The sequence below is a fragment of the Bufo gargarizans genome, chromosome 1, assembly GCF_014858855.1.
Source record: "Bufo gargarizans isolate SCDJY-AF-19 chromosome 1, ASM1485885v1, whole genome shotgun sequence".
Lineage (NCBI taxonomy): Eukaryota > Metazoa > Chordata > Amphibia > Anura > Bufonidae > Bufo > Bufo gargarizans.
In genome coordinates, this window is record NC_058080.1 from 655,689,503 (window position 1) to 655,702,209 (window position 12,707).

At 40.9% G+C, this 12,707-nt stretch overlaps 1 protein-coding gene across 2 annotated transcripts in view; it reads right to left on the reverse strand.

The window, feature by feature from the left end:
- RASGRF2 (Ras protein specific guanine nucleotide releasing factor 2) overlaps positions 1-12,707 on the reverse strand; it is a 376,997-nt gene that overhangs the window by 30,130 nt on the left and 334,160 nt on the right. For both annotated transcript variants that reach the window (XM_044276023.1, XM_044276022.1), the window contains one exon: positions 5,370-5,476. In XM_044276023.1, the coding sequence (XP_044131958.1) occupies positions 5,370-5,476 (107 nt within the window). The remainder of the gene's footprint in view (positions 1-5,369; positions 5,477-12,707) is intronic.

Below are 12,707 nucleotides of genomic sequence, written 5' to 3' on the forward strand. Positions count from 1 at the left end.
TTCAACACATATAACCGCTGACGACAACTGAGAATATTTTTTTCTTTTTGTATTGAAATAGGCCACTAAATGCTTTCAACACAAATAACCGCCAAAGTGAACTGAGAATATATATTTCTTTTTGTACTGAAATACAAAATAACATATATAATCGCCGCACTGGCTGACTGCTACCGCCGCTGCTTCTGTGAACCCCTGCACCACTACTTCCCGGGCAGGTAGGCTGCTGTGAAGCAGGTGGTCAACCCCGGGCACGTTTGGCTCCCGACCTCCCTTGCTGCCATTCTGCTGACTCCCAGCCATGCTTTCAACACATATAACCGCCGATGTGAACTGGGAATATATTTTTCTTTTTGTACTGAAATAGGCCACTAAAGGCTTTCAAGACATATAAACACCGACGTGAACTGAGAATGTATTTTTCTTTTTTGTACTGAAATAGGCCACTAAACACTTTCGCCACAAATAACTGCAACAGTGAAGTGCGTATATTTTATTCCTTTTTGTACAGAAATAGGCCACTAAACGCTTTCACCACATATATAGTAACTGCAGAAGTGAAATGCGTATATATTTTTCCTTTTTGTACTGAAATAGGTCACTAAACTCTTTCTACACAAATAACTGCAGAAGCGAAATGCGTATATATTTTTCTTTTTCCACAGATATAAACCACTAAAGGCTTTTCAACATAGCACTTGCACCCCCAATAACCAGAACAAATTGCTGGAATGCCAGCGCTGTATAATGGCTATTTGGATCCCCAAATAATGTTTCCCTGCACTTGTAAATGCCTTTTTTTCCACAATGAGGTTTTTCTAGCACTGCCCCAAGCTACTTCAGACATCTATCCCAGCACTAAGATGCTGTGAAAGGATTCCTCCCTATCCTTTCCCTGCACTTGTAAATCGCTTTTCTGGCACTGTCACTAGCGCCTTCTGACGTCTCTCCTGGCACTAAGATGCTATGAAATGATTCCTTCCTATCCTTTCACTGCACTTATAAATTGTTTTTACATTATTTTTTTTTCACAATTAGGTTTTTCCTATTGCTGTCCCTAGCGCTTTCTCCAGTCTGTCCCTGCACTCAGAACGCTGGAAAATGTCTGACTCTAAGATGGCCGCCGTATTTATAGGCTTACAGGGCTGGCTGGCTGCTGATTGGCTGCATGCATAGCATTATGGGTCAGCCCGCCTTCCCAGAATTCCTTGGCTCATGTCCTCACACGTGTAGCCGCCATTTAAGGAAAAATTGAGATTCGTTACCGCGAAGTGCGAGGAAATTGCATTCGTTGCGAATCAAATTTTTCCTGAAATTCAGATTGAATTCCACTTCGTCTGATTCGATTCGCTCATCTCTAATTACTATGAATGAACGCCTTCCCCGATCTCCGCAGGAGGAAGGTGTTCAAACCTGTGAAGTATGTGATTCATCTGACCACGGCATCTGAGAGATTAAACTTCTGCGATTGGCATTACCGCCAGTCGCGGACATTAGCCACGGGTCTCAGCTGTATGAAACAGCAGGCATCCGGTAGCGGGCGCCATCTTTAAAGACCCGACGTACATGTACGGCGGATGACGTGAAGAGGTTAAACAATACATTCTTACTAAATACTCTCAGAAAAAAAAAAGGTTTGGTACTAGTGGCGTAACTAGAAATGACTGGGCCACACAACAAATTTTTTAACGGGCCCCACAATCATACACATTTTAGTCCATATTGATCATTACAGTTGTTCAAACATGATCAATTGAATTGGGTGATAGATAAAAATCTTTCAAATATTTTTAGTCCATGGACGATCTTTCTTTGAGTAAAACATCTTGTCCGACTTTCAGACAAAAATTTCAAACACGTCTTTTTCGTTCGTTTCAGATGATAATGGTCTGTGGTTAGTCAGGTAAAACGATCGTCTATTGTTAAAGGATAAATGTCATTTTTTATTTTATTTGCTAGTTTATTAGAGCTAGGCATGTATACTTGAGTAAGTCTGTCAATGATTGCCAAAAGATCTGTAATTACCATATAATAACAGTTTTCCTTAATGTCTCTTGTCCCTTTCCACTGCTCCCTTAAAAGACAGTTGCTATGGCTCATCGGTCTCCAGCTAGGAAGACAGAGGGGCGGTCCTTCACACTGCATGCCTGCATTAGGCTTCAGAGTGAGGAGGCGTGTCTCTCAGTAATCCAATCTGATTGGCTGGCAGGGAGCTGCTGGCTACAGCAAGTTTGTATGTGACCCGAGGGAATGTCGTTTTGGCCTCAGAGAACTGGCAGAGGAGCCTCATAATGTAGGATTCAAAACAGCCATAATTAAGGGGAAAACTCAAGGAAAACAGTGGTAAGTGAGGAAACTAAAGATGGCTTTGTGCATAATGCTGCTGCAGCAGTAACATATGCAAATTTTTTTATTTTTTTATGAAAATATGACAGTTATCCTTTAAATTTCACCCGAAAAACTGTCGTTTTACTTGAAAAGATCCAATTTGATCAACCTTACGCTAATGTGGTACATAGAAAGGAGATGTCTTGTGCTGATTCTTTGATGACTATTACTGTGTCAGGGCCTGGGCCCATCAGAGTCTAAGCATATATATTTTACAAAGTTTTTAAATGTTCTCATATTTGTTACAGGTGTAGGAATTTTAGGGAAATGTGCAAATACAGACCCCTTTAATTCTATTCTTAAAGGGGTTATCCAATACCATTAACAGCCCCCCCCCCATGTGCCGGGCCCCTCACAGGGAATATACTTACCCCGCTCCCCTCCTGGTCACCGCACACCGGCGCTGCTTCTTCCCATACCATTATATATGCAAACAATAGAGCTAAGGAATGGGGGTCATTCTAGATGAAAGTGGTACAATACCGACTATAAATGAGTAATGGAAGCTCTTAGCGCACATTCGTGTCGGGCCCACCTACCAAGCGTCAAGGTGGCTTCCGCAGATGGGTCCCTATCACTAAAGATACTGCCTCACTTTGGCGTACTAAAGTCTCCAATATTCAGGGCTGTGTAGGAACCAGCTACAAAAGTAATCTGCTCAGAAGTCCCAGGTAGATGGGCGTGTCCAGTCTAAAAGGGGTGCCACCCCCAATATATTGCAAGAAAATTTAGACTAAAACCTTCAGAATCACAGGTGCATATCCATGAAGCAAACATAATTACAAAAAAACAAAATGGCTGCACACCATTATATATGCAAACAATAGAGCTAAGGAATGGGGGTCATTCTAGATAAAAGTGGTACAATACCGACTATAAATGAGTAATGGAAGCTCTTAGCGCACATACGTGTCGGGCCCACCTACCAAGCGTCAAGGTGGCTTTTCTTGCAATATATTGGTAGTGGCACCCCTTTTAGACTGGACACGCCCATCTACCTGGGACTTCTGAGCAGAGTACTTTTGTAGCTGATTCCTACACAGCCCTGAATATTGGAGACTTTAGTAAGTACAAAGTGAGGCAGTATCTTTAGTGATAGGGACCCATCTGCGGAAGCACCTTGACGCTTGGTAGGTGGGCCCGACACGTATGTGCGCTAAGAGCTTCCATTACTCATTTATAGTCGGTATTGTACCACTTTTATCTAGAATGACCCCCATTCCTTAGCTCTATTGTTTGCATATATAATGGTGTGCAGCCATTTTGTTTTTTTGTAATTATGTTTGCTTCATGGATATGCACCTGTGATTCTGAAGGTTTTAGTCTAAATTTTCTTGCTTCTCCCCATACGTCATTTAAAACATCCAGTGTCAGGGGGGAGCAGCCAATGGCAGGCGGGGACAGGGGGGAGCCTTCCTAGCATCGCGGGTGATGCTAGGAAGGCTTGTCCCCGTCTGCCATTGGCTGACCCCCCCCCCCCCACGACACGGATGTTTATGGTTTTCATCGGCACATGGGGAGAAGCGGCGGTGCGGGGACCAGGAGCGGCTCAGGGAGCGGGGTAAGTATATTCCCTGTGAGGGGCCCAGCACATGGGGGAAGTTTATGATATTGGATAACCCCTTTAACATCTGACTCTGTATATCCTGTAATATGACCCTACAGAGCAAGGGTACTTAACTGCTGGACACTGAGCCAAATACAGACCATGGACCCTGCATACCTGCCACAGTATTGACCTTATGAGCATGGGCACCTAGATATGAAGAACTGACAGCAGTAATTATATAATTAATTATATAATTAATATATACAGTATATACCATATACATATTTTTTTTTTTGTTGCCTAGTCTGGAGTATTAGGTAGGGCGTGTTCACATTTACGTCATGATATTCCGTTACAGGGTTCCATTATTACAGAGCTATAATGGAATATACCAGAATTTTAGGACTATTTTTTCCCGTCATGTATAACAGAACCAAACTGAACCGTTATTTGTCCCTATAGACATGTATTAGGATGGAGCAAAACGGAATGCCTCTTAAATGCTTCCGTTTTGCATTCCGTCTTAAAATTCCATTATGGTAACAGAACCCTATACCGGAATTCCATAACGCAAATGTAGTAGTATGCCTGGGATCTGAATTAACTGGAGAACCATATAAAGGGTCTGAATTTATTGTAAAATCATGTCTGGGGACTTACTAATTTTTGGAATGTGTCTAAGACCTGAATAATTGTCTTGAGCCACTGTTAATTAATTTTAGCGGTGTGGTCTGGTGTCTGATCTCAACATCATCGACTCTGTCTGGGATTACATGAAGCGACAGAAGGATTTAAACACCTACTTTCACAAAAGATCTGTAGTTCGTTCTCCAAGATGTTTGGAATAAGCTCCCTGCCGAGTTCCTCAGGGACTTTAACTCAAACAAGAAGGGCAGTGTTGGGTGGTGTCATGGTGGAGAAATGGCACAACAAACTGAGTGGTTCTGCCCATGGTGCAACTAAAACCTTAAAGAAGCATTTGTCGGGATTTGAACAAGAAAGGTATGGTTATGTTTCGGGCACCGAGCCTACATGGTGGTACTTTGATTTTGGAGGTGGCAGACTCCCTTTAACAAGACAACATCTTTACTATTGGTGTTCTGGTTGGACCGTCACCCTGGTAAGTGGACCCTTACTAAAACGACCCCTGCTATAGAGCATTTCATAATCCTGTCCATGTCTGTTCATCATCTTCAGATGCAATGTCCTATATCTGGAATTAATACTCACTAGTCAGAAGCAACATGTCTGTTCATCATCATCAGATGCAATGTCCTATATCTGGAATTAATACTCACTAGTCAGAAGCAAACATTTTTTATGGAATCTCAAAGGTTCTGGTTGCTAAGCTCAATGCAACATTTAGTTATGCTTCTATAAAAAAAACTACAGATCCAGTGAAAGCGACCCTGACCCATCATCCGGTAAATACCTGTGAATGCTTTGACACCCAGTGACGAAGAACATTCAAAACCCGGTTTGTAGCTGCCCTGCGAATTATAAACTCTTTGTCGCACATCCTTTCCATATTGTTGAAGCCTTTAGAAAGAAGGGGACAAAAAAGAAAATGTCACAGGTAACATGTAATGGACTACAAGTAAAACACAGCATTCATCTCAAGAGTGTTGGGTCTAACACAAACCTATTCATAGAATGAAATGCTGCGGCTGTGCTCAGACACTTCCATCTAAGGTCACACGTACAAATAATACAATTTCATGTTGTAGTCTGGAAGGCAAAGCGGCTGTACAATGTTCAATTTAATTAGAAGAATTGCCTGCTACATCCACAATACAGACTGAGATCTAGGAGCAATTGACCTATGCTGCACGGGGATTTAGAATTAATTTCCCTAGCTGCTGTAGGCAATAGGATATTTTGGTAACAAAATGATTTTTTAAATGGTTACTACTAGTTTTACCAAAAAGAAAAAAAGAAAATAAAAAGAATATATATATATATATATATATATATATATATATATATATATAATGAAAATAGGCAATGTCAAAAGCATACAAAAACATAATGATGAGTAGTGATGAGCGGGAGGTGCCATATTCGATTTCGCAATATTTCGCGAATATTCGATTGAATATTCGTCTTATATTCGTCATTATTCTATTTATTGCATAATAATATGTGATTTAATTATTTGCGTATTGCGAATTTTCTTTTAACTGTATAAGGCAACTTTCCTATAGCTAGGCTAATATGTGTATTATACGAATATTCTCTATATTGCTATAACTTCTTTTTTTAGAATATTTCTAATATTCTAAAAAACAAAGTTATGGCAATATAGAGAATATTCGTAAAATACACACACACTGTACTTTAGCTAATATAGTGCTATAATCTTAATTTTTTTTGTCAAATTTCTTTGGCCTCTTCTGAACTTCAGTTTTGGAAAAAATTTACACTATTAAAAAAATACTATAGCACTATATTAGTTAGCTAAATTACAGTCTATATGTGTATTTTACGAATATTCACTATATTGCTATAACTTCGTCTTTTAGAATATTACGAATATTCTAAAAAACAAAGTTATAGTAATATAACGAATATTCGTAAAATGCACATATAGACTGTAATTTAGCTAATATAGTGCTATAATCTTTTTTTTTTTTTTTTTTAGTCAAATTTTTTTTTTGCCTGTTCTGAACTTCAGTTTTGGAAAAAATTTACACTATAAAAAAAAAAAAATACTATAGCACTATATAGCACTAAATTGCAGTCTATATGTGTATTTTACGAATATTCGCTATATTGCTATAACTTCGTTTTTTAGAATATTCATAATATTCTAAAAGACGAAGTTATAGCAATATAGCGAATATATTCATTTGCTGGACAGTTTTTTTTTTTTACATCATGTCCCATTTGAAGCCCCCCTGATGCACCCCTAGAGTAGAAACGCCATAAAAGTGACCCCATCTAAGAAACTACACCCCTCAAGGTATTCAAAACTGATTTTACAAACGTTGTTAACCCTTTAGGTGTTCCACAAGAGTTATTGGCAAATGGAGATGAAATTTCAGAATGTCAATTGTTTGGCAAACTTTCCATTTTAATCCATTTTTTCCAGTAACAAAGCAAGGGTTAACAGCCAAACCAAACTCAATATTTATTGCCCGAATTCTGTAGTTTACAGAAACACCTCATATGTGGTCGTAAACTGCTGTATGGGCACACGGTAGGGCGCAGATGGAGAGGAATGCCATATGGTTTTTGGAAGGCAGATTTTGCTAAACAGTTTTTTTTTACACCATGTCCCATTTGAAGGCGCCCCTGATGCATTCCCCATATGTCTACTTCATGTTTGGATCATTTTGGGAATGATATTTAATTTTTTGGGGATGTTACAAGGCTTAGAAGTTTAGAAGCAAAAACCCAATTTTTAGGGACCAGTTCAGGTCTGAAATCACTTTGCGAGGCTTACATAATAGAAACCACCCAAAAATGACCCCATTCTAGAAACTACACCCCTCAAGGTATTCAAAACTGATTTTACTAACTTTGTTAACCCTTTAGGTGTTCCACAAGAATTAATGGAAAATAGAGATACAATTTCAAAATTTCACTTTTTGGGCAGATTTTCCTTTTTTTTTTCCAGTTACAAAGCAAGGGTTAACAGCCAAACCAAACTCAATATTTATGGATCTGATTCTGTAGTTTACAGAAACACCCCATATGTGGTCGTAAACCGCTGTACGGGCACACGGCAGGGCGCAGAAGGAAAAGAATGCCATACGGTTTTTAGAAGGCAGGTTTTGCTGGACTGTTTTTTTTTTTTACATCATGTCCCATTTGAAGCCCCCCTGATGCACCCCTAGAGTAGAAACTCCATAAAAGTGACCCCATCTAAGAAACTACACCCCTCAAGGTATTCAAAACTGATTTTACAAACGTTGTTAACCCTTTAGGTGTTCCACAAGAGTTATTGGAAAATGGAGATGAAATTTCAGAATGTCAATTTTTGTAATGACCTGTGTCACGCACAGGGAGGGAAAAGGGTATAACCCTGCCCAAGGCAGAGGGAAAGGTGGTGACCCCTGACTCACCTTGCGGCTGGCACCTGACTGCCCTGACGTCCCTAGACGGGTTCCTCACCCGTGCGGCGATCACGTGCCTAAACCCTGGCTTTCCCTAAAATGAGCCCTAGATAGTGAATCGCTAGTCCGCACCACTGACACTAAGAGGAAAACACCAGGGAGAGGACAGACAATACAGACAAACACATAAACCCAGGTGGGCGACAACAGCAGACCACAAAGGTCCAACAGGGATCCGGAGGGAAACGTTCTGGACCAACAACCAGAGAACGCAGCAACACAGCTCCAGTGGGTCAGTATAGAAGCCCAGGCAGGAAGCTCTATATCTGGCAACCAGAGAAGTGAGAGAGGGGGATATAAGGAGGTTGGGAGTGCTGGACAAGGAACAGCTGAGGAGAAGTAGCTACGGATCCCTGAATGAGCCAAAAAGGTTTGCAAAGCAAACCCAGAAAGCTACCATAAAGAAACAGCCCTATCTACATAGAGCACGCAGCCAACCGCTGCGACTTCCTGACCCCGGGTATAACAGAGTCAGGCGTGGTTCTTGACACCCTCGTGACAATTTTTTGGCAAATTTTCCATTTTAATCCATTTTTTCCAGTAAGAAAGCAAGGGTTAACAGCCAAACCAAACTCAATATTTATTGCCCGGATTCTGTAGTTTATAGAAACACCTCATATGTGGTCGTAAACTGCTGTACGGGCACACGGTAGGGCGCAGAAGGAAAGGAATGCCATATGGTTTTTGGAAGGCAGATTTTGCTGGACTGTTTTTTTTTACACCATGTCCCATTTGAAGGCGCCCCTGATGCACCCCTAGAGTAGAAACTCCATAAAAGTGACCCCATTTTAGAAACTACGGGATAGGGTGGAAGTTTTGTTGGTACTAGTTTGGGGAACATATGATTTTTGGTTGCTCTATATTACACTTTTTGTGAGGCAAGGTAACAAGAAATAGCTGTTTTGGCACCGTTTTTATTTTTTGCTATTTACAACATTCATCTGACAGGTTAGATCATGTGGTATTTTTATAGACCAGGTTGTCACGGACACGGCGATACCTAATATGTATACTTTTTTTTTATTTATGCAAGTTTTACACAATGATTTCTTTTTTTAAACAAAAAAAAAATCATGTTTTCGTGTTTCCATAGTCTGAGAGCCATCATTTTTTCAGTTTTTGGGCGATTAGCTTGGGTAGGGTATGATTTTTGCGGGATGAGATGACTGTTTTATTGGCACTATTTTGGGGTGCGTGTGACTTTTTGATCGCTTGCTATTACACTTTTTGTGATGTAAGGTGACAAAAAATCGTTTTTATTTTTTTACGATATTCACCTGAGGGGTTAGGTCATGTGATATTATTATAGAGCCGGTCAATACGGAAGCGGCGGCACCTAATACAGACGTGGACAAAATTGTTGGTACCCTTTGGTCAATGAAAGAAAAAGTCACAATGGTCACAGAAATAACTTTAATCTGACAAAAGTAATAATAAATTAAAATTCTATAAATGTTAACCAATGAAAGTCAGACATTGTTTTTCAACCATGCTTCAACAGAATTATGTAAAAAAATAAACTCATGAAACAGGCATGGACAAAAATGATGGTACCCCTAACTTAATATTTTGTTGCGCAACCTTTTGAGGCAATCACTGCAATCAAACGCTTCCTGTAACTGTCAATGAGACATCTGCACCTCTCAGCAGGTATTTTGGCCCACTCCTCATGAGCAAACTGCTCCAGTTGTGTCCGGTTTGAAGGGTGCCTTTTCCAGACTGCATGTTTCAGCTCCTTCCAAAGATGCTCAATAGGATTGAGGTCAGGGCTCATAGAAGGCCACTTTAGAATAGTCCAATTTTTTCCTCTTAGCCATTCTTGGGTGTTTTTAGCGGTGTGTTTTGGGTCATTGTCCTGTTGCAAGACCCATGACCTGCGACTGAGACCAAGCTTTCTGACACTGGCTAGTACATTTCTCTCTAGAATTCCTTGATAGTCTTGAGATTTCATTGTACCCTGCACAGATTCAAGACACCCTGTGCCAGACGCAGCAAAGCAGCCCCAGAACATAACAGAGCCTCCTCCATGTTTCACAGTAGGGACAGTGTTCTTTTCTTGATATGCTTCATTTTTTCGTCTGTGAACATACAGCTGATGTGCCTTGGCAAAAACTTCGATTTTTGTCTCATCTGTCCACAGGACATTCTCCCAGAAGCTTTGTGGCTTGTCAACATGTAGTTTGGCATATTCCAGTCTTGCTTTTTTATGATTCGTTTTCAACAATGGTGTCCTCCTTGGTCGTCTCCCATGTAGTCCACTTTGGCTCAAACAACGACGGATGGTGCGATCTGACACTGATGTTCCTTGAGCATGAAGTTCACCTTGAATCTCTTTAGAAGTCTTTCTAGGCTCTTTTGTTACCATTCGGATTATCCGTCTCTTAGATTTGTCATCAATTTTCCTCCTGCGGCCACGTCCAGGGAGGTTGGCTACAGTCCCATGGATCTTAAACTTATGAATAATATGTGCAACTGTACTCACAGGAACATCTAGTTGCTTGGAGATGGTCTTATAGCCTTTACCTTTAACATGCTTGTCTATAATTTTCTTTCTGATCTCTTGAGACAGCTCTTTCCTTTGCTTCCTCTGGTCCATGTCGAGTGTGGTACACACCATATCACCAAACAACACAGTGATTACCTGGAGCCATATATATAGGCCCAATGGCTGATTACAAGGTTGTAGACACCTGTGATGCTAATTAGTGGACACACCTTGAATTAACATGTCCCTTTGGTCACATTATGTTCTGTGTTTTCTAGGGGTATCATCATTTTTGTCCATGCCTGTTTCATGAGTTTATTTTTTTACATAATTCTGTTGAAGCATGGTTGAAAAACAATGTCTGACTTTCATTGGTTAACATTTATAGAATTTTAATTTATTATTACTTTTGTCAGATTAAAGTTATTTCTGTGACCATTGTGACTTTTTCTTTCATTGACCAAAGGGTACCAACAATTTTGTCCACGTCTGTATGTATACTTTTTATTTATGCAAGTTTTACACAATAACAGCTTTATTAAAACAAAAAAAATCATATTTTAGTGTCTCCATATTCTGAGCCATAGTTTTTTTTTATTTTTTGGGCGATTGTCTCAGGTAGGGGCTCATTTTTGGCGGGATTAGGTGACGGTTAGATTGGTACTATTTTGGTGGGCAAATACCTTTTTGATCGCTTGCTGTTGTACTTTTTATGATGTAAGGCAGGTATCCTCAAACTGCGGCACTCCAGCTGTTGTAAAACTACAACTCCCACAATGCCCTGCTGTAGGCTGATACCTGTAGGCTGTCCGGGCATGCTGGGAGTTGTAGTTTTGCAACAGCTGGAGGGCCGCAGTTTGAGGATGCCTGATGTAAGGTGACCAAAAAATGGTTTATTTAGCAGTTTTTATTTTTAATTTTTTACGGTGTTCATCTGAGGGGTTAGGTCATGTGATATGTTTATAGAGCCGGTCGATACGGACGCGGCGATACCCAATATGCATACTTCCCCCCCCCCCCTATTTTTTACCAATTTTCTTTTACTTTATTTTGGGAAAATGACTTTTTTGTTTATTTTTACTTGAAACTTTTAATTTTTGGGGGGAAAACTTTTTTTTTTCAACTTTTTTTTTCACTTTATTTTTTGTCCCACTTTGGGACTTCAACTTTGGGGGGTCTAATCCCTTTACAATGCATTCCAATACTTCTGTATTGGAATGCATTGGCTGTATGAGTAATACAGTGAGTATTATTCATACAGCTTCCGGCCTGTGAGATCCAGGGGGCTGGATCTCACAGGCTCTTCTTCGAATAGGCAGCGCAATGCCTTCCTTAGGCATTGCGCTGCCTTCCAAGCCATCGGGTCCCCCTACAGCCGCATGTGGACCCGATGGCACCGCCGACAGCCGCCGCAACCGCAGGTAAAAGCCGCAAACCGCAGGTCTGAATTGACCTGTGGTTTGTGGCGATCGCCAACACGGGGGGGTCACGGGACCCCCTTGCGCATTTAGCCAAGGTGCCTGCTCAATGATTTGAGCAGGCACCGGGTTCCGATCACCGCCCGCTGGGCGGTGGTGATCGGAACTATACATAACGTACCGGTACGTCATGTGCCCTGAAGAGGTTAAAGGGCATCTGTCAGTAGATTTGTACCTATGACACTGGCTGACCTATTACATGTGCGCTTTACAGCTGAAGCCATCAGTATTGATCCCATGTTAATTTTTCTCAGCAATGCGGGCACTAATGATGTTTAAATATATGCAAATGAGCCTCTCAGGGGCATTGCCATTACACCTAGAGGCTCAGCACTTTGATTGACAGGGCCAGGCAGTATAAATGTGATCACACCTGGCCCTGTTAATCAAAGTGGGGAGGCCGCAGCAGTAGCAGAAAGAACAGGTCTAGATCTAACAGCAACGACCCTGTTTCTCCTCTGCATATATTAAAACATCATTTTTCTCAGCATTACGGGCACATATGAACATGGGACCAACACAGACAGGGGCAGACTGGGAATTTAAAGTGGGCCCAATGTTGTATGTGGGTCCGAATTTACAGAAGGTGGGGCCACACAACTAGATGGGACCATTGTCAGACTGGGGTGCCTAGAGCCCACCAGTAAAATTTATTTTCAGATGATTGACTATGGGGTCCCTGCAATGAC